The 23,556-nt window shown below is 37.7% G+C and overlaps 2 protein-coding genes across 3 annotated transcripts in view; both read left to right on the plus strand.

The window, feature by feature from the left end:
- CPB2 (carboxypeptidase B2) overlaps positions 1–12,689 on the plus strand; it is a 51,029-nt gene extending 38,340 nt beyond the window's left edge. Inside the window, exons 9-11 of the mRNA XM_030310949.1 lie at positions 3,342–3,544; positions 7,333–7,420; positions 11,903–12,689. Coding sequence (XP_030166809.1) covers positions 3,342–3,544; positions 7,333–7,420; positions 11,903–12,087 — 476 coding nt within the window. The 3' untranslated portion in view covers positions 12,088–12,689. The remainder of the gene's footprint in view (positions 1–3,341; positions 3,545–7,332; positions 7,421–11,902) is intronic.
- Positions 12,690–12,906: 217 nt separating this feature from the next.
- The window catches only part of ZC3H13 (zinc finger CCCH-type containing 13), a 98,640-nt gene continuing 87,990 nt past the window's right edge, over positions 12,907–23,556 (plus strand). Inside the window, exons 1-4 of one of the 2 annotated variants that reach the window (XM_030310883.1) lie at positions 12,907–13,247; positions 19,392–19,517; positions 19,827–19,936; positions 22,516–22,627. In XM_030310883.1, coding sequence (XP_030166743.1) covers positions 19,401–19,517; positions 19,827–19,936; positions 22,516–22,627 — 339 coding nt within the window. In that variant the 5' untranslated portion in view covers positions 12,907–13,247; positions 19,392–19,400. The remainder of the gene's footprint in view (positions 13,248–19,391; positions 19,518–19,826; positions 19,937–22,515; positions 22,628–23,556) is intronic. The other variant, XM_032595574.1, reaches the window with a different exon arrangement.

The following is a 23,556-nucleotide window of genomic DNA, read 5'->3' on the forward strand; positions in this document are numbered from 1 at the left end:
GGAAGTCCAAGATCAAGGTGTCAGCAGGGTGGGTTTGCCCTGAGGCCTCTCTCCTTGGCTTGCAGATGGCCACCTTCTCACTGTGTCCTCACTTGACATTTTCTCTTTGTGCACATCACTGGTGTCTCTCTCTTTCCTTAAAAGGACACCAGCCACATTAGATCAGGGCCCCACCTTCATGACTTCCTTCAACTTTAATTACCTTCTTAAAGGCCCTCTTTCCAAACATAGTACATTGTGGGTTAGGGCTTGCATACGCGAATTTTGGGGAGACAGAATTCAGTCCATAACAGGTAGCATTTTGTGAGAACCTCTGGTCTCAAACTTCCTAAGATAGATCCACTCATTTTCTAAGATGTTAAGTTAAACTGCAAAGTTTTGGTAGCTATTGTACAGTGGAAAATCCTTTCTTTCTTTCCCATGAGATCGTAGTGTTTTTTTAATCGCTTTTATGGCGCTAAAATACATATAACATGAAATTTGTCATTTTAAGCATTCAGCACATTGAAGCATTAAGTATATCCAGTCCGTGAAACCATCACCAGTATCCATTTCCAAAAGTTTTCTTCAGCTCAAACAGAAGCTCTGTGACCATTCAGCAACGTCTTCTTGTTTCCTACTCACTGCAGTCCCTGTAATGTCTGCTCTACTCTCTGTTCTACGAACTTTCCTGTACTAGATATCTTTTTATTCCAGGGTTCATAGATGAGATGATACTTAAGCTCGAAGGGATCTGGGAGACCAAGCGCTACAGATGAAGCACCTTCAGCTGAGCCAGATGCAATAGCTTGCCCAGATCGACATGTCTGTTTAGGAGCAAAGCAGTCCCGGACTCCAGGGTCCTGACTCCCCATGAATCTTTCTACCGAAATACTTGAAACCTCTAGAATGACAGTCACAGAATGAGAGTCTGAGGCTGCTCTGTCCACTGCAGTAGTCACTAGCCGCATGTAGCCCCTGAACACTTGAAATGTGTTTTGTCTGAATTGAGATGTGCAGTGAGTATAAAATACACACCAAATTTCAGACTTGGTGTGAAAAAAGGAGCCTAAAGTATGCCGTGAACAATTTTTGTATTGACTGTGTTTGAAAGGCTTGTACTTGGTACCTATTGGGTGAAATCAGTTGTATTATTAAAATAGGTTGTTGCTTTTGAAATACACAGTTACTTGAAAACCTAAATACGTAACTTGCCGTATGTTTCTACGGAAGGGCTCTGGTCTGAGGATTCATGTTAGTGGACCACCTGTTCCTTCGTCTCTTTGATGTCCCCCTACTCCTAACGTAGAATCTCTACTCTCTAAAACTATATATCAGGGGGAAGGGGCGCCTGGGTGGCTCAGTCGGTTGAGCGTCCAACTTCAGCTCAGGTCGCGATCTCACGGTTCGTGAGTTCGAGCCCCGCGTCAGGCTCTGGGCTGATGGCTCAGAGCCTGGAGCCTGCTTCCGATTCTGTGTCTCCCTCTCTCTCTGCCCCTCCCCCATTCATGCTCTGTCTCTCTCTGTCTCAAAAATAAATAAACATTAAAAAAAATTTAAAACTATATATCAGGGGGAAAAGGGCAGGAGTAATCAAAGGATATGAAACTATCAGAATGGTTGGTCTGATCACATTATTGGTTAAAAATACAAATGGGGGAACCTGGGTGGCTCGGTCGGTTGAGTGTCTGACTCTTGATTTCAGCTCAGGTCATAATCCCAGGGTTGTGGGACTGACTCCTGTATTGACTCCATGCTGACAGTGGAGACTGCTTAGAGTTCTCTCTCTCTCTCTCTCTCTCTCTCTCTCTCTCTCTCTCTCAAAAAACAAAAAATAACAAAAAAAAAACCCATTAATACAAATGAAATACTTGGAAAGGTCTTGGATGTTTAGCACATATTTTCTTGTGCCGAAAAGAATGTTTCACAAACATTAAGGTTGTCTCTCTTGCAAATAAAAGGCAGAAATCAGAGCCAACTTGAGGCAGGCAGGACCTGTAAGGATAATGGAGTAGACCATGGAACCCCAGGACAAGGGCAACGAGCTTCAGAAACAGCTTGGAACTGGGCCTGGGGGACTGCAGTGAGCTCTGTGAGTCCTTTCTCTCTCCATTCATCCCTGCAAAGCACAATGGGTTTTTGTTTTATTCCAATCCACATGATGATGATGGTGATGATGGTGACCACGACGACGACGCGAGACAAAGACCATGAGGAGGAAAAGCAATGATTACTGAATCTTAGTATTTACAAGGCATCATGCAAAGCACCTCATATACATTGTACTGAATCCTCATGAAATCCACGTTAAATGTATAACTTTTCCATTTAGCAGATAGGAAAATCAAGGTTTAGACAGGTTTAAAACATTTCACCGAAGGCCATATAGCTATTAAATGGCAACACCAAGCTTAGGATCAAGCAGTTGGGTGATTAACAATATGCCACTTAGCCTCTTATCGTAAAAGGTCCTTTCTGCCAAGAACGTTCACTTTGCATCTCCTGAAACAGCAGTATTTCATTCATAGGGTTGCCAAGAGGAGTGAATGAGATACTGTGTGTAAATCTTAGAGTTCAGGTCAGCTGGTGTTTTCTTTGTTCTAGAGTGCAGCTGGACTGACGCTAGGATCTTCCTCTCGATACCAAGTTATCAGCGGAGGGATTCAGAGTGACAGAACACAAGTTAGGGACCCAGTTCAAGATTAGTCAACTGTTTCCAGGTGGGAATAATGTTTGGGGTCAGAGGTGGCTCCCTGAGGCTCCACCCCTGTGAATTAAAGAAGAAAGGTGAAGGGGTAGGAGGCAGGCTACCATCCAAAGTGATGTATACTATAATTTCTCAAAAGGATGAATGAACATTACTCTGGCCCCAAACATTCCATCTTCTTTTATTTGCCAAACCTCCTTAGCAAGTTGCAAGTAGTACGGAAGGCAGACTTGTACAGTCTGAGTTCCCAAATGAGACTCCTTTTATGGACCACATTGATTAGTAATTTTTAAACTACAAATATCAGAAAAACAAAGCTCACACTGGATTAAAGAAAATGGGGTTTCTAAAAAAATGGGGTTTCTTTATCTCACAGAACCACAAGTTTGGAGGCAGGGCTGACATCTCTGAGACATCCTTAGCCACTTTCACAAAGGGTGCAAGATGGCTGTCCCCAGGCAGCGATTGTTGGGGTGTTTGCTCTGAGGGCATAGAAACATCTGCTTCAATAGAAACATAAATATGTTCTTTACAGAGCTCTGTCTAATCCATTTCTCTAAAAAATTTACACCATGGATATTAGGAGGATGCATTGTCAGGGAAATCACAAATTACAATGGCGTTTGCTAATCCCACTCTATCCATTTCACTTCAGAGGAAGGTGCATCAAGTTTCTCTTGCTCGGAAACCTACTGTGGCCCTTACCCTGAGTCAGAGCCAGAAGTGAAGGCAATGGCCAATTTCTTGAGAAAAAACATCAACCACATTAAGGCTTACATCAGTATGCATTCATACTCCCAGAAGATAGTGTTTCCATATTCCTATAATAGAAGCAAAACCAAAGACCATGAAGAGCTGGTAAGTGCTACTCAATTATCTCTTTTTTCATTGGCATTTCAGAAATAAAATAATACCAAGTTCAAGAATCAAAAACTGTGGGAAAAATTTTCTCCCCTGGAGGACAGATGGAAAGATGCTTTCTGTTTTGATCTCGTTCTGCTGAGAGTCACCCTGGGTCAGGGTTCACCGAGGGAATGTAAAGAATGGGTCCTATTCTGTGGACAAGAACTTCAGTCCAGTAAATGGGTATCTAAGAAAATAAGTGACATACTGCTTGAAGGCCAGGGGGAACCATTCCCCGTGGAACTGATCTACACATAAAGCCCTAAAGGCAAGGACAAGAGTCTCTGGAATTGTGGGTCTGCTTTGTGGTACCTCGCTTTCAACAACAGATAGATCAAGTCCTGGTACCACACTCATTTAATTTGATATCAACGTTGGGAATTGTGTGCACACTGCCCTCTCTAACCCCCAGGGGTTTGGTCCTAGTAAAAGCACCTCCAATTTGAACACTGAAGCGAGAACCCCCCCCCTACTTTTTTTGGAATGTAGTGAATGATACAGAAGTTCAAAGAAGACTCATTTTGTCTGCTAACCCCTCACTCCTTTTTGGTCCCAGATGTCCTATGTTTGGATTGGTGGCAAAGAATGCAAGGGTTCTTGATGGATTGTAGCTGGGATTGGCTGAATTCTCACCGCAGATGCCTTCCAGGCAATGGAAGGGTTATGGCAACAGTCTGATTCTTGCCCAGGTTCTGATCTTTATGTCGTGCTCTGTTTCTTACTCATTTTTTTCTGGTTCTCTTTCCTCTTGCTCTTTTTATGTTTTTAAATTTGTATGTTTTTGTTATTGAAGTAGAGTTGACATACAATGTTATATTAGTTTCAGTTGTACAACATAGTAATTCCATAGTTCTATGCGTTATGCTCACTGCAGTAAGTGCAGTTACGATTTGTCACTCTATGACATTATCACAACATTATTGACTATATTCCCTATGCAGTATTTTTTAACCCATGACTTACTTATTTTATAACTGGAAGTTTGTACCTGTTAATTTCCTTCACCTATTTCATCCATCCTCCCAACCCCCTCCCCTCTGGCAACCACCAGTTTCTTCTCTGTATTTATGACTCTGTTTCCATATTTTTGTTTGTTCATTTGCTTTGTTTTTTAGACTTCACATGTAAGTAAAATCATATGGTATTTGTCTTTCTCTAACTTATTTCACTCAGCATAATTCCCTCTAGATCCATTCATGCTGTTGAAAATGGCAAGATCTCATTCCATTTTATAGCTGGGTAATATTTCATTGCACACACACACACACACACACACACATCTTTATGCATTCATCTATCAGCGGATACTTAGGTTACTTCCATAACTTGGCCATTGTAAATAATGCTGCAATAAACATAGGATCATGTATCTTTTCAAGCAAGTGTTTTCATTTTCTTTGGGTAAATACCCAGTAGTAGAATTACTGTATCATATGATATCTCTATTTTTAATTTTTGAGGAACCTCCATATTGTTTTCCACAGTGTTCACCCCGATTTACATTCCTATCAAACAGTGCGCGAGAGTTCCTTTTGTCCACCTCCATGCCAACACTTGTTATTTCTTGTATTTTTTATAATAGCCGTTCTGACAGGTGCAAGGTGATATTTCATGGTAGTTTTGATTTGCATTTCCCTGATATATGGTGATGTTGAGCATCTTTTCATGTATCTGTTCACCATTTGTATGCCTTCTTTGGAAAAATATCCATTTAGGTTCTCTGCCTATTATTTAATTAGATTATTTGTGGGGTTTTTTTTTTGTTTGTTTTTTGTTTTTGGGGTTTTTGTTTGTTTATTTGGTTGGTTTTGGTGTTGGTTTTATGTCCTGGTTCTCTTACAAGAGTAAACTATAGCCACATGAAGGGCTAGCAGTGGCTGATGACAAATATAATGTTATTTGCACTTCCTGAAAATAGCTCATTTAGAACATAAACGTGCTTGATGTTTGCAATTCTTTCTTCTTCTCAAAGGAACACTTTAAAGGAAAGCTCCTTTATTGGTGTCATCCTTGAAGAAACGAAAGGATATTTATCATGATTTGGAAATAGAACTAGTCTGATTTTCCCTTATTTTTGGATTACTGTTGTCACACGTATTCTGTTGAGTTATTTGGTGTAAAATATTGTGTTTGGCGGACACTGATGAAAGAAGCATCCGGTAGGACCCTGCCCTTTAAGAGAACATGATATGGTTAGGGAGCTCAGCCATGAGCAAATGTTACAAGTAGCTATATTCGAGGTGCAGTGACTACTGAATAAGTTGGCCCAGATGGTGGGTCCTCAGTTCTGACGGGGCTAGCATGGGGGTGGCCTCGTTAACTGATTCAGAAGGAAATGCTAGATATGCTTGGGGATAAAGTCCCTGTCCCTGAGGAATTTCTCATCTCTTACAGGGCGACATACTATAAAGAAAACATAATAATAAAGGGCGGTTGCCATCGAAGAACGGATACACTTTCAGCCAGAAATGGAAAGACAGGAATTCTATAGGCAGACCGGGAAAGGAGGACGTTCAAAGCGGAGGCGATGCGTCCCCGCAGAAAGTGTGTTCAGGGGACCCTGTGGGTGGGAGAGTAGAGAGTGACGCCATCAGAAAGTAGATGTGGTCCGCTTGTTGGCATGTCAGAATAAATGTGTGTTCTGTTCTGTAGACAGTGGAGGTCCATTACAATTTTTTTGAACAAAGGAGGGGTACAACATAATATGCGCTGATACTCCTCTGGGTTATTCAAGAGAGTGACAGCGGATGCTAGCCTGAACTTCGCAAAAGGTCTGGATAAGCTAGAAACAAATGTAGTGGAACAACAGACTTACTTATTAGCCTGCTCCACACTGGGCACATGATCCTTTTTATGTGATGAGTCTTTAGTAGTTATTAGGCATTTTACCCAAGAAGAGAATGGAGTTTGCGAGAAGGAAACGAAGTAAGCATTAGGTATTGTAGTATTTACACAGGTTGCATTTAAAGTTTGGTGATGATTTTGTGTAGGAATAGGGTAACCCCAGGCGGTTTGCCTTTGGAATACAGTTATACTTCATTGTATATAAGAAATGAACTCCTAAAAGATGCATGTGAGAATTATTTTTTCTTCAAGTTAAATCAAATTTTCAATGTACTAGAAGAGTCTATGTTTTTTTTAGAAAAATTTTTTTTCAACGTTTATTTATTTTTGGGACAGAGAGAGACAGAGCATGAACGGCCGAGGGGCAGAGAGAGAGGGAGACACAGAATCGGAAACAGGCTCCAGGCTCTGAGCCATCAGCCCAGAGCCTGACGCGGGGCTCGAACTCACAGACTGCGAGATCGTGACCTGGCTGAAGTCGGACGCTTAACCGACTGCGCCACCCAGGCGCCCCAAGAAGAGTCTATGTTTAATGCCACCCAACTGTGATTTCCATAAAAGTTTATTTATTCTTACTCTGCAGATTTTTCATATCAACAGTTTCCTCTAGCTTTATTCAGATATAACTGATGTTTAACATCATGTAAGTCTAAGGTGTCCAATGTGATGATGTGATACACTTACACATTGTTTAGCTGGAAATTTAACTGGAAATTTATATAACCGACACTCCCCCAATTCATTCCCCCCCACCCCCCTAGCAACCACCAATATACTTTCTTTTTCTTCACCTACACAGTTTGATTCATTTAATATATGATGATTTTTTTAAAGAAACTTCTACTTGTCCCGCTCCAAAGCTGCACATTAACTGAAATTTCATATTCTATTGATTTCAGTCTCTCGTGGCCAGTGAAGCAGTCCGTGCTATAGAGAATACTAATAGAAATACCAGATATACACATGGCAGTGGTTCAGAAAGTTTATGTAAGTATTTCTTCTTAACATCTTGGAGAACTGTGAGCTACCAAAGAAATCCGTGTGTTTGGCTTTTCTGTGTGCATTTAATTTTTCTGAATGGAATCTTTAAACCAGGTCACACGTAAGATAGTTGGATTATGACGATTAGAAATGGAAGCATGATAGCTATGACAGCCCTGAGCAAGGCTACATTACTAAATGAATACACTGAAGACAAAATGGTATTTAAGAAATCGTGTTCATTGCTACAGAGTAGAGATTATAGAATTGTCATCATAGTAGGTGAGTGAAGGAGGAAAGGTCATAAAGGGTTAAAAGAATGTGTAAGATGCCAATGGCCACCGTGTAAGGTTGCACAGGTTGAACACTATACAAATCTGAGGAACACTCTTTACATCAGATGCTTGATAGTGACAGGCGGTGCTCACTAGAGTACATTATAGTTAAATGTCTTTTGCTTGTATCACACTGATGATAGCTCATATAGGGCAAACTCTTAAGAAATATTTTAAAATTTAATTTCTGCTGGCAGATATTTATTGGGGGACTCCTTTTTACCCACATTGGGAAGGCAGATAATGATTTTTATCTTTTGAAACTGGAGGGGGAGATGGAGAAAGAGGAAGAGAAAATAAACATATCACCAGGTGTCCACAAACTGCGACCCACAGGTCAAATTCAGCTTACTGCTTGTGAGGCACAGGCCTGTGAGATAAGAACAGTTTTTCCATTTTTTAAATGGTTGAGGGAAAAAAACACAAAATAGCGAGATTTTGTGACACGTTAAAATTATATGAAATTCAGATTTCAGTATCCAAAAATAAAGTTAAAAAAAATTTTTTTTGCACTTGTTTATTTTTGAGAGGCAGAGAGAGACAGAGAGTGAGTGGGGGGGGGGGAGGGGCAGAGAGAGAATGAGACAGAGTCCAAAGCAGGCTCCAGGCTCTGAGCTGTCAACACAGAGCTCGACGCGGGGCTCGAACCCACAAACTGTGAGATCATGACCTGAGCTGAAGTCGCGCGCTTAACCGACTGAGCCACCCAGGCGCCCCCCAAAAATAAAGTTTTATCTGAACACAGACACACGCATTTATTTATGTATTGTCTATGATAGCTTTCATGACAGTAGTATCGAACAGTTTTATGACATAATTTGTGGCCCACAAACCCTAAAGCATTTACTATCCGGTCCTTTACAGGTAAAGTTTGCCAATCTCTGATGTAAACAACTAAATAGTAAAATAGAGTATAACCCCATCGATATGTGAAGAATATAAAATAGTCTTAAGGGTTTGAGGATGACTGCAGGAGAGAGAGGTTACTTAGCTAAAGTGACCTAGGAAGGTCTCTCTCTGTAGGTGACACTTCTGGGAGATCTACCTGACAAGTGGCTGCCCAACAATGGTGTCAGGGGAAAACCAAGGAGAGGAAATGGCTTGTGTAAAAGCCCTGAGGCAATATTCAAAACCTCAAAGTTTTCTTTAACAGGTATGATCTACGGGAGTAGAAAAATACATTCAGCTTAATAATCACATTCATATGATTTTCAATAAATTGCTTTACCCCTGGATGTCCTATTAGTAGAAAGTCCAGAATCTTTGTCTTCCTCCTCAACTACCCCTAAAATGTCTCACAACAAAGTGGGGCCAGATTGGTCCACATGGTGTGTCTGTCTCTTGATGTCACTGGTCCACCGTTACCTTTGCTGACCCAGGTCCTTGCTCTGTCAGAGAGGCACCCCACACCCTCCTTTCACAATTCAGAGCTTTCTTGATTCCCATTCTCTTCTCTACCATTGTTGCCCAAAGCATAACCATAGAGCCTCAGGGCTGAAGAGCTTTAAAAGTAACTTTCTGTTGTGGTGAAATCAGTCTATCTCTACGTACTCTTTCATTCATTCATTCATTCATTCAGTATACATCTGTGTGGTTGTGTGCATAAGCATGAGAAAATGGTTAGAAGAAGAAATGCCAAATATTGATAGTGGTTGTTCTGAATAACTTATTTAATCCACTGCTGATGGATATTTTTCAGTATTATAAACAATGCTTTGGTAAATACCTTTGTAGTTAATTCAAGTATAGGTATAGAAAGAGGCAAAAATGATCACTTTACATATTACATGATTGTCTACCTGGAAAACAGTAGAAATCAACCAAAAATATTAGTAACAATCAAAAGTTGAGTAATGTTTGGGACACCTGGGTGGCTCAGTTGGTTAAGTGTTCTGCTCTTGATTTTGGCTCAGGTCATGATGTCATGGTCACAAAATTGAGCCCTGAGTGGGGCTCCACGTGGGTGTGGAGCCTGCTTAAGATTCTATCTCTCCCTCTCCTTCTACCACTCCCCTGAGTGCACACACACACTCTGTCTCACAAAACAAAACAAGAACACAAAAGTTGAGTAAGGTGGCTGACTATGAACTTACAGAAATCTAAAGCCCTCTTATATAAAAATAATAATAATAATCAGGTAGAAAATAAATACCCCTCTATATGTAGATACACACACGCACATATATATATACATTCAGATATATACATATATGTGAATTCATTGTTGAATGCATATATGTGTCTACACACACAAATAAATCCATATATCTACATGAAAAACCTAGCAAATTTTACTGGTAACCATAAAAGAAAATAAATAAAAGGAGAAATGCAGTATGTTTTTGAGTGGGAAGACAATATAAAAATGTGTCAGTTGTGCTAAATTAGTCTGTATATTTAATGCAATCCTAATGAACAGTTAAATGACTTTGAACTTCATTTGAAAGAATAAAGTTGGTAGATGAGCTCGTAAAATTCTGAAAAATGAGGCTAATAGGAGAATTTGCCCCAACCAGGTATTAAGGCACATCATAAACTTGTAGTAATTAAGACTGTGGATGGGGCGCCTGGGTGGCGCAGTCGGTTAAGCGTCCGACTTCAGCCAGGTCACGATCTCGCGGTCTGTGAGTTCGAGCCCCGCGTCGGGCTCTGGGCTGATGGCTCAGAGCCTGGAGCCTGTTTCAGATTCTGTGTCTCCCTCTCTCTCTGCCCCTCCCCCGTTCATGCTCTGTCTCTCTCTGTCCCAAAATAAATAAACGTTGAAAAAAAAAAAGACTGTGGAACAGAGCCTGGGAGAAACAGATCAACAGAAGGGAGTAGGAAGAACAGAAAGACACTTAAATACATAAGGACGTCTAGTATCTCATAAAGGAGGCACTTCTAAGAATGTTATTCAATTAATAGGATTGGAGAATCTGACAACTTACTTAGAAAAAGAAATTAATTGGTTACTAACATGTCTTTCTCCAAATTACATTCCAGATAAAATATTTTAAGACAAATACTCTGCCATAAACCAAGTCAAAAGCGAAATAAGCAAATAAAAAAAAGTTTACATATTACACAAGGCAAATAACACTAATATTGCTGTTATAAACAATCTATAAAGTGAATCGAGTAGAAAAATAAGCAAAATATACACTAGAAAAATCGAGTAGAAAAATATATAAAGATGGACAATAAATATAGCAAATAAAATGTCCAATTCAGCGGTAATCAAAGAAACAAGGCGATTTTATGGTATTTTTCACCCATAAAATTGCCAGAAATGCATGATTCCTGTGGATGGTATGGGAAGGGAAGTGGGCATATTCATACCCTGCTAGTGGAGGTGTAAGTTGGTTCAATTCTTTTGAAGATTATTTGGCAACATGTAGCATAATTGTAAAAAGTACATACTCTTAGGCGGGTAAATCTGCTTCTAGGAAAGAATATTCCAAAGAAGCAAAGAAGCAATTAGTGAAAACCAGAAAGTTCATTGTAAAGTTGTTTATACTAATTAGAAATCAGAAAAAAATCTAAAGGTCTCCAAGTAAATAATTATTATATCCAGCTTTATCGTGTAGTGCTATGAGATCATGAAAAAATGATATTATAGATTTGAAGTCATTAAGACATAAATATGGTCAGAGAGATCATGTTTAGAAATGTTACAGGGGCACCTGGGTGGCTCAATCAGCTAAGCGTCTGACTCTTGATTTCAGCTCAGTTCATGATTTTGCAGTTTGTAAGTTGGAGCCCCATGTCTGGCTCCCCCCTGCTGATGGTGTGGAGCCTGCTTGGGATTCTCTCTCTGCTCCTCCCCCACTCTCTCCCTCTCTAAAAATAAATAAACTTAAAAAAAGAAGAAATGTTACAACACTTCATGTATAGGATGATCTTATTTACGTAGGAAAAAATTATGTTAAAGCATGCACTGAGGGCAAAAAAAGACACTAAAATGTTAATAGTGATTACTACTCTTTGGCAGGGTTATGGGTAATTTCTTCCTTAACCTGTTTTTCTTCAGTCTCCATTTTCTACCAGAGACTTAGATTACTTAATAATCAGAAAAAAAGCATAGCTATTTTTAATTTTAGGGGGGAGAATTCCATTTTGTTAGTTAACTTGAAACATTGTATTTCAAAAAGTAATTTCTTTTTTCTTCTTGTAGACCTAGCTCCTGGAGGTTCGGATGACTGGATCTATGACTTGGGCATAAAATACTCGTTTACAATTGAACTTCGAGATAAAGGCAAATATGGATTCTTGCTGCCAGAGCGTTACATCAAACCCACTTGTACAGAAGCTCTTGCTGCTGTCTCTAAGATAGCTGGGCATGTCATCAAGAATGTTTAATACTCTTGATTTTTCCACTCTTCTCCCATATTTTAATTTACCGATTCCAACAAGACTAAATCATCGTACCAATTCTTTTCAAAGTTTTATCCGTAGTTTTGAGAAAAGCTTTTTCCTATTCCTTGGTTTTGTCAAAGAAAAGGCCAAAATAAACGCTACCTTAAAATTAAGGCAGAAAAGGGCTCACATTGCTTTTTTCTTTCTAAAAAATATGTAAGAGGCTAGATACGAATTTTTTTTCTTTGATTAAGGATGTTTGACCGTCGACCTCAAGCAATTTTAATAACTAGTTTCTTGCAGATCATTGGACCACAAAAGGAAAGGTGGTTAGGACATTAAAGATTTCTGCTCCAAATTTTCAACGAACTGCCTTGCGCCTTTAAAAACACAACCGTGTCTCCTTTGCTCTACAGTAATAAGCGAAGGCCCAGAAAGCGGAGGAGCGTCAACAACAGTACAAACACCGTCTATCACCGCTCAGTGCACATTGCTGAGCACATGAATGAATGGCTGTAGTTATTGTCAACAACAAATGTGGCATTTTGTGCATTTACTACAGCTGTTTATTGTAAGACATCATATAATAAAAGGCGTAAACTCTTTCTCTTAGATTCACTTTTTATTGGCAACTTTGGCTCCCCCCCTGGCTCGGGCACGCCTCTCCGGGGGTCTCTCACCGAGCACAGACGTGATGATTTCCCCCGCACAGCTAGGAGCCGACCTTACGCCCGGGGGCGTGTCTCCGAAGGGGCGGTGCCTGCGCGCTGACGACTAATCTGGAGGCCGGAAGCTGCCGCGGTCTAGAGGGGATCAGGGCAAACACTTGACTTCCGGCGGCGTTTTGAGTCGGTTCTCCTAGCGGCCTGGTAGTGTTTTCGTTTCCTTTTCTTACTCTCCAGTCTCTCTTCGTTCTTTTTCTTCCTACGTGTCAGTCTCACTTGACCCTGGCGAAGCGGCGGGCGGGTTCTGCTTCTCAGCCACCCCGGGGGCCCGTCGCCAGCGGAGGGCCGGTTCCCGGGAGTCGCGCGCGCACCTCCTTCTCCTCGTCGTCGTCTTCCCGGGTCCAGGCGCGGGGACAGAGAGTCGCCTCCCCCGCTCCTCGGAGCGGTGGTGGCGGTAGCGCCTCCCGACTGAGCTTGCGACAGGAGCTCGGGGAGGAGGTAAGCTTGAATTGTGTGAATCGGTGTGGGTATTGGGGGAAAGGCGTTGGGCGGACCCGGGATGGGGAGGCCCCGAGTTGTCCCTACATCCCCGCTCGGGTCACGTCAGGATTTTTAGCTCTCCTTCAGCATCCCACCCTTAACTGTGCAATAGCTCCTTCGGCTCAGGCTTCGTTTCTCGCTCTTGTACTGATTCTGGCGAGCTTGTCTACGGAGTCGGGTCTATTCAGACAAAAGGCTGTGCCAGGACACTACCATTTCTGGGCTTGGGAACCCTTGGCGCAGTATTCGCATTTGTATAAGCTGGAAGCGGGCAGGAATATGGTCTTAGATTTAGAGGCTCCCTCTTACGCATTCCAGATCTATTAGGAAAAATTATCTTGCTGTTGGTTGTATTTGGTCTTGCTTATTGCCCGACAGTGGTCATTTAGAGATTTGGGTCCTGGAGGTTGAGGAGTGCTGCTTTATCTTTACATTCCCTAGGTAGTTACTTTTGGCAACCTGTCAGAAACCGGGGAAAGCGGAGCGAAAGGAGAGGGTCTGTTGTTTGGCATGATCTCTTTCCAAAACAGGTTAGAATAATTTATGTGGCTGGAAAATTATTCAAAGTTGATATTACTTGAATGATGTTGGTAGGGTCTTTTTTTGTGGAGCGTAGCGGCTTATGCTTTTGGGTTATATTACAAAGTTTTCAGATAATTTGAACCACTCTGAAAATTATAGACGTATACTATCTGAGACGTTTTGGGGTTTTTTGAAAAAAACAATTTTAAAAGTTTGGAAAATATCTTCACACTTCAACTTTTCAAAGACCGTGATACCGTTGCAGTTAATCTAAATGTTTATGGTGCCAGTTAGCGGAATCTAGTTCTGAAATATTTGAAATGACTGGCTTTAGTACCTAAGCGACAATATTTTGGAGAGTTTTGTGGATATAATCTGTAGATTTTAATATATTTTCCAATTCTTACTGAAATATTAAGATTATATCATGACAATTTAAACAAGAGACTACTAAGAATATTGATGCTGTTATATAGCAGTTTGTGTCTGTAAAAATAGTTGCACCATGAAACTTAGACTTTTATCGTGTGGATCTGTTACGATCCAGTTTTATCAAATGCATGCCTCTTACTGGCTTCCTAATCATTGCTGATTCGAAATGAATGTTGATTGCATATTTAAGATATGCAAATCCAATTTTCATATTAGTAAATTAATACTAAGATCCATAAGTGATGCTATTTCCACTTATGTACAAGTTATTAGAATTTTTACAAGTTGTCAGTGTTAATTTGTCTTACAGTATGCATTGGCAGTTAAATTAGAAAGCAAAATTGTTTAATTTACATTTATTTGAAGAATCGGTTTTTAGTGGATGTTTCCCCCACTTCCTCCAACCCCACTCTCCATTTCATATAGAGTTGGAGCTAGTTAGCAACAGTTGAAAATTAACTGGTGTTGCTGTAGAAAGTGTCTTTATACTTTTTTGGTAGTGTGTATGTTGCAGTTTAATTTATTTCACTTTATCCTAGTTGTCAACATTGGCTATTCTCTGTGCAGTCTTTTTTAACAAATTATTTTTATTGCACTGTGCTGCAGTATTGCCTTGCTCATAGAAGTGTAGTCAATTTAGTTCTGTTAGTTTTGTTTGGAATTCAGTTTGGAATTGTTTTAGTCTATTTACAAGTAACATGCAAGGTTGTTTTAGAAAGTTCTTTTTAAAAATGTTCTCCCAGATTATGCATCAAATACGTTTCTGAGGTCTGTTTTTTCTTTCAAAAATATGAACTATAAATATGAAGAGACCTTATTTTTAATATAAGCCTTTTAATTTTAGAACTTCAGTGGGTAGGGGTTTCTTCTAGTACCAGTTAGTACATTTATGTAGTTTTAATTGTTTAATTATTTGACAGTTTCCTAATATGCCACGACTCATCCAGATTAAAATAATTTATGTTTTCGTTTGTGCTAAGGGAAGTTGAGGCCTCAAAAAGATGTAATTAGGGGCACCTGGGTGGCTCAGTTGGTTATGCATCTGACTTCAGCTCAGGTCATGATGTCGCAGTTCGTGAGTTTGACCCCCGCGTCAGGCTCTGTGCCGATAGCTCAGAGCCTAGAGCCTGCTTCTGATTCTGTGTCTCCCTCTCTCTCTGCCCCCCCACCTTGTGCTCTGTCTCTCTCAAAAATAAAAACATTAAAAAAAAGAAGATGTAATTCTGTATTGTAGTGAGGATACTAGAATTGATACATGTTTTATTGACACAATTTTAGTAATTAGGCTTCAGGAATAATTAATAATTTAAAAAGAGGTTTCTATATGTTTCTCCTTTCTTAGCCATATTTATGTAGTATGTAGCTTTGAGTACATTGTCATATTTGTAAGTTTTGGGGGAAGAGGAGGGACAGTTTCCATTTATTAAGACCCATTTTTGTTATATTTTAATAGAGTCAAACTTTGTGTCCCCTGTTTTTCTTTTTTCAGTTGAAAAGATATCATGAAAATTTTGATATTTATTTACTGTGCAAATAGAGGGGAGAAATAGGAAAATAACTCAATAGACTTTCACCAGTGTCACCTGGGCTTTGATAATGATGGTGTTTGGGAAAGACTTGATGATGTGGGTGAAAGTGTGATGACAGTTTGAAATCAAAGAATAATTTGAAAACAAATCTGGGGGGGAGAGCTTTTAAAGTCTCTGAGATAGGGAAGACTTTAATATTTACATTTTTAATTTCCTTGTTTCTAACTTTTCTCATATACTTTGAAGCATTTGCTTATTGAAGCGTGTTCAGATGTTAATTGAAAAAGGTTTTTCCCCCCTTGTCATATCTATATTTTATTCTGTTATGGTGTTTTTTTTCTTTTTTTTAAAGTTATTTGTTTATTTGAGAGAGAGAGAGAGAGACAGACAGACAGACAGACAGACAGACTGCACAGGGGAGGGGCAGAGAGAGAGAGAGAATTCCAAGCAGGCTCTGCACTGAGCAAGGCTCGAATTCACAGACGGTAAGATCAGGACCTGAGCCGAATCAGGAGTTGGACCCTTAACCAACTGAACCACCCAGGTGCCCCTCTGTTGTGGTATTGATTTGCCTTTGAGGGCCCAAATTTTTAGAATGAAAATTCTAATTAAGTCATATTAATTGGTAACATACTTTTAAAGTAATAATATATATGAGTAAATGCTTTTCATGTATTGCAGGTTTGTGTATATATTTAGACAAATAGGATTTAAAACACATTTTGTCTTCCTTGCAAACATGAAGCATTTTGTCTATGCCAATCATGAATGTTTCAGTAATAATATTTAGGTAACTTATTATTGATGACTACTGATGGAAGTTCCTAGATAGATGGTCGGAAGAATTCCTATTCCTTTCAATTAGAAAAGTTCAAATCCTACTTTTTCCCTTTGCCTCAGATTTTTTTTTCTGTCCACGACCTCCCTATAACATAGACTTGGTGTTCAAAGTCAGTGCAGTTTTGAGAGGAGGTCTGATACTGTTGGATGCTGAGAATATGACTTTTATTTCTTTGCTGTTTTCCCCTAAGTTGGGAGATTCAACAGTAGCTAAAAGTAAAGTTCTAGTGATAATCACTACGTAGGTGAATCTTGACTAGTTCTTGATGTCACCGGTACAAGCAGCTTTGTCTCTGTGGGAAAGAGTGACAAGAATACGAGAAGGGGTGTACGATTCAGTCGTTAGTCCTCACTTGAATATCTTTGACATATAGTCTGAACCTTTTGAAATCTTCAAAGTTTTTGTTAATGATCTAGCATTAGAGAGAAGCTGTGGTTTTCAGTGGTAGGTCCGGGGGGTAGTGGAGTCCTGATCCAAGCAACAGATTACAGAGCAGGAAGGAGCCCTCAGAAAAACAAGAAGGGAGATGCTAGATGACCAGTGTTTTAGGTATAATAATAAATAGCTTCTTGCCTCGATTATGGAAAGCACTACCATTAATTTTTTTTTTTTTTTTTTGGAGGAGGGTGTGTTGGAAGTGTTGGCATGCGGAGATATATAGGAGTTTTGTGAGCAGAACTATTTCCTTTGAGAGTGGAGGGAAACACGTTAAGGTTAGGGTTAGTCTTCTTGAGGCAGTGTGGTGGGGTGGTGTGCCTGTTTTCCAAGTTCTAAATAGCTGGTAATAGCTAATAAGGAACTTCTAGAACTCCTTCAATTTTAAGTTTATTAATGTTTTAAAAATTGAATTAGTGAATGAGGATTATAATGTGCATCTATGTATTAGTACTTATAACAACATATAATGAAACTTTAAATATGCTTTTGTTCTAAACGTTCCCTATATATTTCATGACATACTCACTTTTTATTGCCTCCTGCTCTGATATAAATTGTAAAAAAGTGGTTTTCTCAGTTAATCAAAGCTCAACGTTTTCTAGATCTTTCCTCAGCTCCCTTTATCTTGGCTTTCAGCTCTATAAAGAACATTTTAGTTTGGTAAATCAAATGGGTACATGAAATTTTACCAACTTTTACTCTGTAAATTCTCATTTGGGCTGAGAATGAAATCAAAGATTATCTTACAGTAGTAACTGTTGGATGTACAGTTGGCTGTAAAGTTCCTTACTCGGAGAACACTTGACACGTATGTGATTTCATGTTGCAGCAAATTCTTATTTATGGGACACTCTATGCTAATTTTTAAAAATTTGTAACTAAAATTATTTTCTGAATTCTTTGAATCACTAAATATTAATTAATAAAATGGTTGTATTTTATATTAAAGAATAAGACTGTACCTTTTTTTCCAATTTAAAACTACTCTATCATTTCCTATTTTTCTCTTGGTTCATTATCTTTTGTTCATTTGTCAAATGTTGTCCTTATTCTTAGGATTCTTTTAAAAATGTGACCTGAAAAGAAATATCTAACTAAACCAAATATTGTTTATAATTTTTTTAAAGTTTTGATTTGGTACTCTCATGGTTTAATTTCCTTTCAAATCATATCTTTATTTTGAAACCACATTAAAGAGCTTTTTGAATTTGTGAACTTTATGGAGACCAGTTCTATACCAAATGGAACTTTTGCCTCTTTGGCTGCGATTGTTCATTCTAGTAACTTTTGACTATTGATAAGATTTCAGCTATTTAGATTGTATGAAATTTGAATGGGTTAGTGGTTTTTTTGGAGTCTTAGTTAGGCAGTTCTTACCCAATTCCCAGAGTGATGTACTAAGTTGTTCTAGATCTGGAATTTAATATTGTTTTCTAATGTATATCATAATACTGTTATCTGACGTTTTCATTTCCAGTTGAATCACCTGATTATATACTTGGATTTGTTTTGTTATGGTTTCAGTTTTAAATGTTTTATTTACTTTTGTAAAATATTTGTACAATTTGTCTTTCTTATTTCTAAATGGTAAGGTAGCCTGTTCATCACTTTTAGCATCTTTGATTTTTATGTCAGTGTGGTATATAAATTATAGAAACATCTTGACTTCTAGTTCTGTAGCCTGTTCCATTTTGAAAGAAAGTCATTTTATCAACATTGACTTTTTTTAATATGTATATAATTGGAAAATAAATGTCCTTGAATAGACTGTTCTTTTTTAAGGTCTGTAAGGTGGAGAAAATACTTAAATAGTTTTCACTTTTCTCCCAAGCTGCTTTTTGGAATATACCTAATGTCATGAACCGTATAAAGCATAATTTCTGCTATCACCTGATCTTATTTCCTGTTCTCTTTGACATAGCTTTTCCCGTTAAGTAGTTGATAGAGAATGATAGTACAACTTTTCCTTGAAGGATAGTTAACTAAGTTTTGAAACTTTTATAAGGAACGTAGAAACTAAACATTTTACAGTGTGCTTTCTGAGGTTGAATGTACTTTGAAAACTGTATGAGTAGAATATTATCCATTCTGCAGAAGAGGTAAAATTGTAGCCAACAGGTTCCCAAGTTGTTATAAATTTACTAAGAAGGTATGCCTTAGAAGATACCAACTGTTTACCTCTGTTTACCTGTGACCTCTCCGATGCCTTTTTTCTCCTGAGAAAAATTCCCCATAATTTTGCAGTGTGATCTACAGCTTTATCTACATGTAAGTTATAGGCTCAGTTAATTTAAAATGGAAGAATTTTACAGTTTTGCCTCTCTCTCTTTTTGGTTAAAGTAGTACAAAATGTCAAAAATTAGAAGGAAGGTCACAGTGGAAAATACCAAGACCATATCTGATAGCACATCCCGAAGACCCAGTGTATTTGAGAGGCTCGGACCCAGCACTGGCAGTACAGCAGAGGTGAGTTGTCACTAGAACAGTCACAGGGGTTGTCTTATAATCCTATTCTTGAAATACTGATTTGTATCATAAAGGTGAACAGGTTATTGTATTGTAGGAATGTTCAGTAAATTTTTAAAACTGAGTAGCATAAAGAGGAGTGAGAAGAGTCGCAGTTTTCATGTTTTTTTCCCTGGTATTTTTATTGTTTGGGGGATCATGTATCTCAGGTTATCTGGAGTTTTGGTAGAATTTGTTTTAATTTTGTCCCTGTAGTGTCGTTTATCCAGAAATAAATCTGAAATTTACATAGTAATATCTGTCTCTTAGACACAGTGCCGTAATTGGCTGAAGACTGGCAACTGCCTCTATGGAAACACATGTAGATTCGTACATGGCCCTTCACCCCGTGGTAAAGGTTATAGCAGCAATTATAGAAGGTAAATTAAGAACTTTGAATTGTTCATATACTGTTAGAAGATGGCTTTTGTAATTTATCTAGTATAAAAATCTGAAATACAAACATATTTGATCAGATTTTCTCTTTTGGTGGTAGATCAACGAGATCTTTCTAGTTGTTAATTTCAAGATTAATAAAATGTATGCTTGAAAATTATTTGCTCAGTATTTACTGTTTTTGCCAACAGATTTTTTTGTATGTATGACTTACCCCCCCCATTACGTATTAAAATGGTTTAAGATAGAATTTTATGGATTTATTTTTACTGAGGGGAGACTTTTTAACTCTTAAAATATTAAAATTTGAAATGGATATAACTTTAGCTTTTTAAGATGTTCTGAATTCAAATCTTAATGACAAAAGACAATCCACTGCAGACTCTGTAGATTAAAATGCATTTGCCAAATCTCTAAACTGTGTATTAATGTAAAATATGTATTTATATGTGGATAAAGGTACTACTACCTATTTAGAACATCTTTTTTGCCTTTGATAAAGGCAAAGCTAAATGAAATTTTTCAAGAAAGCCCTTTTATCTTTCTTTCAGTTCAGTTCACGATTTTGTTATTGTGTTTAAATATGTAACATATGTAAAGATTGTCACAGAAGCAGTTTAAACTTGATTGGTAAACAAATAATTAACCAAGTCGTAAAACTGAATGTGCTGATTGCCTTGGCTACAGCAAGAGTGTAAAAATCAAACATTAGCATTTGCAGTTTTTTTTTTTTTTTAATAAGTGAATTGATGTGTGTGTGTGTATAGATTTTGAGGCCTAATAGAATTTAAAATTCAAACGCTGAACTGGCTTTCTGTTCATGTAAACATACATTTTAGCTTACTTGTGATGCTGAATACTCTGTTTTATTTGTATTTAGATTGGCATCTGTGCCCTCTGTTAATGTGGGAAAACCACTTCTTTTATATGTTTAAGTATCTGTATAAATACACACCTGGGTAAAGTGTTTCAATAATTTTCATGTTTTGTTTATGTTATTACCACACTTTAATACATACTTTAATTCATCTGTGAAATTCGTTGTTAACTGACAGAAAATTTTTATAGGAGGGGTAATTTTGAGGAAAATGGGCAGAGAAATTGGCCTAAAATGGAAAAATACAGTGTCATTACTAGACTTGGAATAAAGGATTTTTTAATTTTGTGCATGTTTTTCCATTTGATAACCCTCTTTGGCTTTGTCTTTTTTTTCCTTTTTTTTTTATAGGGAAGAGAATGTAGTTCGTAATGTGATTCAAAGATGGAAAGAAAACCCGTGTATTTCAGAAATGCTTTTTTAGTCACAAGATATTTAAGTCATTTATTGAGCATTCACTGTATGTGTAGAGCACTCAGGTGCTGTTTAGGATAGAAACAAGTTCATAATAAATTGTCTTATTATATAACGGAAACCAGGGCACAGAAGATTTACATGTACATCATAATTAAAATTTAAAGCCTTTAAGTACTGGTTCGTAATAAGTTTCATTTTCAAGGTCAGATTTAAACTGTTAAGGCGTTTAATATAGTCTTATAAAATATACATATAAATATTAATGAGAGCCTGTAACATGAATTAACTGAATTATTTCTTCATTAATCATTTGTTTTGTATTGATTGATAAAAGAATTGATTTGCTTGATCAACTATTACTTGAAATAGATGTAAATGTCTATGTGATTTCTTTTTATCTTTAAAAATATATATACAGTATTTTTTGTTAGCCAGTGAGGGACATACCACTCCTTGACTTCTGTTGCTCTTTTTTAAAGATCCTCTAGGAATATTCTTTAAAGATAGTGTGTTTTCCATCTCTGCTTTGTTTTCTTACTTAATAATGGTGTGAAAATAATTGGATAGCTGTTTATCGAACTTTCAGTATAAGTTATTAAGGTTTACAGCATTGAATATAAATATGTATGATTTTCCTTAATTAAAGGAACTCCGCTGCCTAAATCTTGCTTTGAATCCTTTAACTATTTTCTGTTCTGAAACAATATCAAATTTAAGAAGAGTTATAAGAATAACAGAAAAATCCTATATTTGCCATGATTCTTGAGGTGGGTAATTCTCAGTTGTTGGCATTGCATCCAACCACATACGTGTATATATGAAAATACCGCTAATGTTGCCTTTTGATTAATTTTACAACGTTGGGGTTTAAAACTTTATCTTCTGACTTTATACTTCAAATACAAGTAATACATTTATGTGATTTTTAGAAAAACAAGTTAAGCTGTTAATTACAAATTCTTTTTTCTCAGCTCACATGCAGTTTTTTATTCTTATCACTAGTACCTGCCTCCCCATGGAATTTTAATGTATACACTTCTGGTTGGTATTGGGAGAAAACTTGTAAGTGATGCTCGTATTATTTATATATTAATATTTAAGCTCAAGCAAATTAATTATTTTTCTGAACATTAGGAGCCATGGACAGTTAGAAAATTTTTATTGATTTGTGAGGTATTTCTGTAAATATAGTCTTATAAGTGTTATATGAATATAGATCTTTGTTGTTTTGTTTTGTTTTTCTTTTGTTTTTGTTTTTTCGGTTCAAAGGTCACCAGAAAGACCTACAGGGGATCTTAGAGAAAGAATGAAGAATAAGCGCCAAGATGTGGACACTGAGTCCCAGAAACGAAACACAGAGGAGTCATCCTCACCTGTTAGGGTAGGAATGAATTTCCCAAAACAAAGTTTAATTTCAGTAGTGATTTATTATTTACGTTCCACTCAAAATAGTATCTTGGGTGCTAAATATATGGTAAATGTGTAATACCAGGTTATAATGTTTTATGTGAATAATGTAATTTAGAGGAAAAACATCCTCTGGGAAAACTCCTAATTCTCTGAATTAGTTCTTGATGGTAGTTAATTAAGGTGAAGGGAATTGGTTAGCAGAGCCCAGGCTGAACTTCATAGGATTTCTGTATCTTGGTGGGCATCCTGAGCATCTAAAAGTATTCTGAAGTTTTCAGAATTCAGTCAGTTGTCCTATCCTGCTTGCTTCTAAGAAAGATTGAAGTGGGTTACAGTAGAACACTTAGAAATTAAAACAGTGAAAGCAGGCGTGGTGGTGATGGAAGCTGAACTAGAGAACTTAGGTGAAGGAAAGCACATGTGACCACAAATCAGTGGTGAATTTCCTGGTAATGAAGCCAGAAGAGAAATATAATTGATGATTATATATAATTTGGTGATTGTATAAGTATATAAATTTATATCAATATATAAATCAATGCTTCAGTATAACTTACTGAATAAAAGAAGACATCAGTTATTCAGAAATGGAAATCTCTTCCTGAGTTAATTTTTTTTAAGAAATTTATGTGTATGTGTAACAGATTATTGAGATATAACTCACATACCATACTGTTCACCCATTTCAAATGTACATTTCAGTGGTTTTTTGTATATTCCCAGAGTCAGGCAACCATCACCACAGTCAATTTTGGAGCATTTTCATCACCCTGAAAAGAAACCCCGTACCCTTTAGTGGTCACACTTGTATCATCCAACTGACCACCAGCCCTAGGTGACCACTATTCCACTTACGATCACTATAGATTTGCCTGCTGTGGATATTTCATAATGCTGGAG

The sequence above is a fragment of the Lynx canadensis genome, chromosome A1 (genome assembly GCF_007474595.2).
Source record: "Lynx canadensis isolate LIC74 chromosome A1, mLynCan4.pri.v2, whole genome shotgun sequence".
In the NCBI taxonomy this organism is placed as follows: Eukaryota; Metazoa; Chordata; class Mammalia; order Carnivora; family Felidae; genus Lynx; species Lynx canadensis.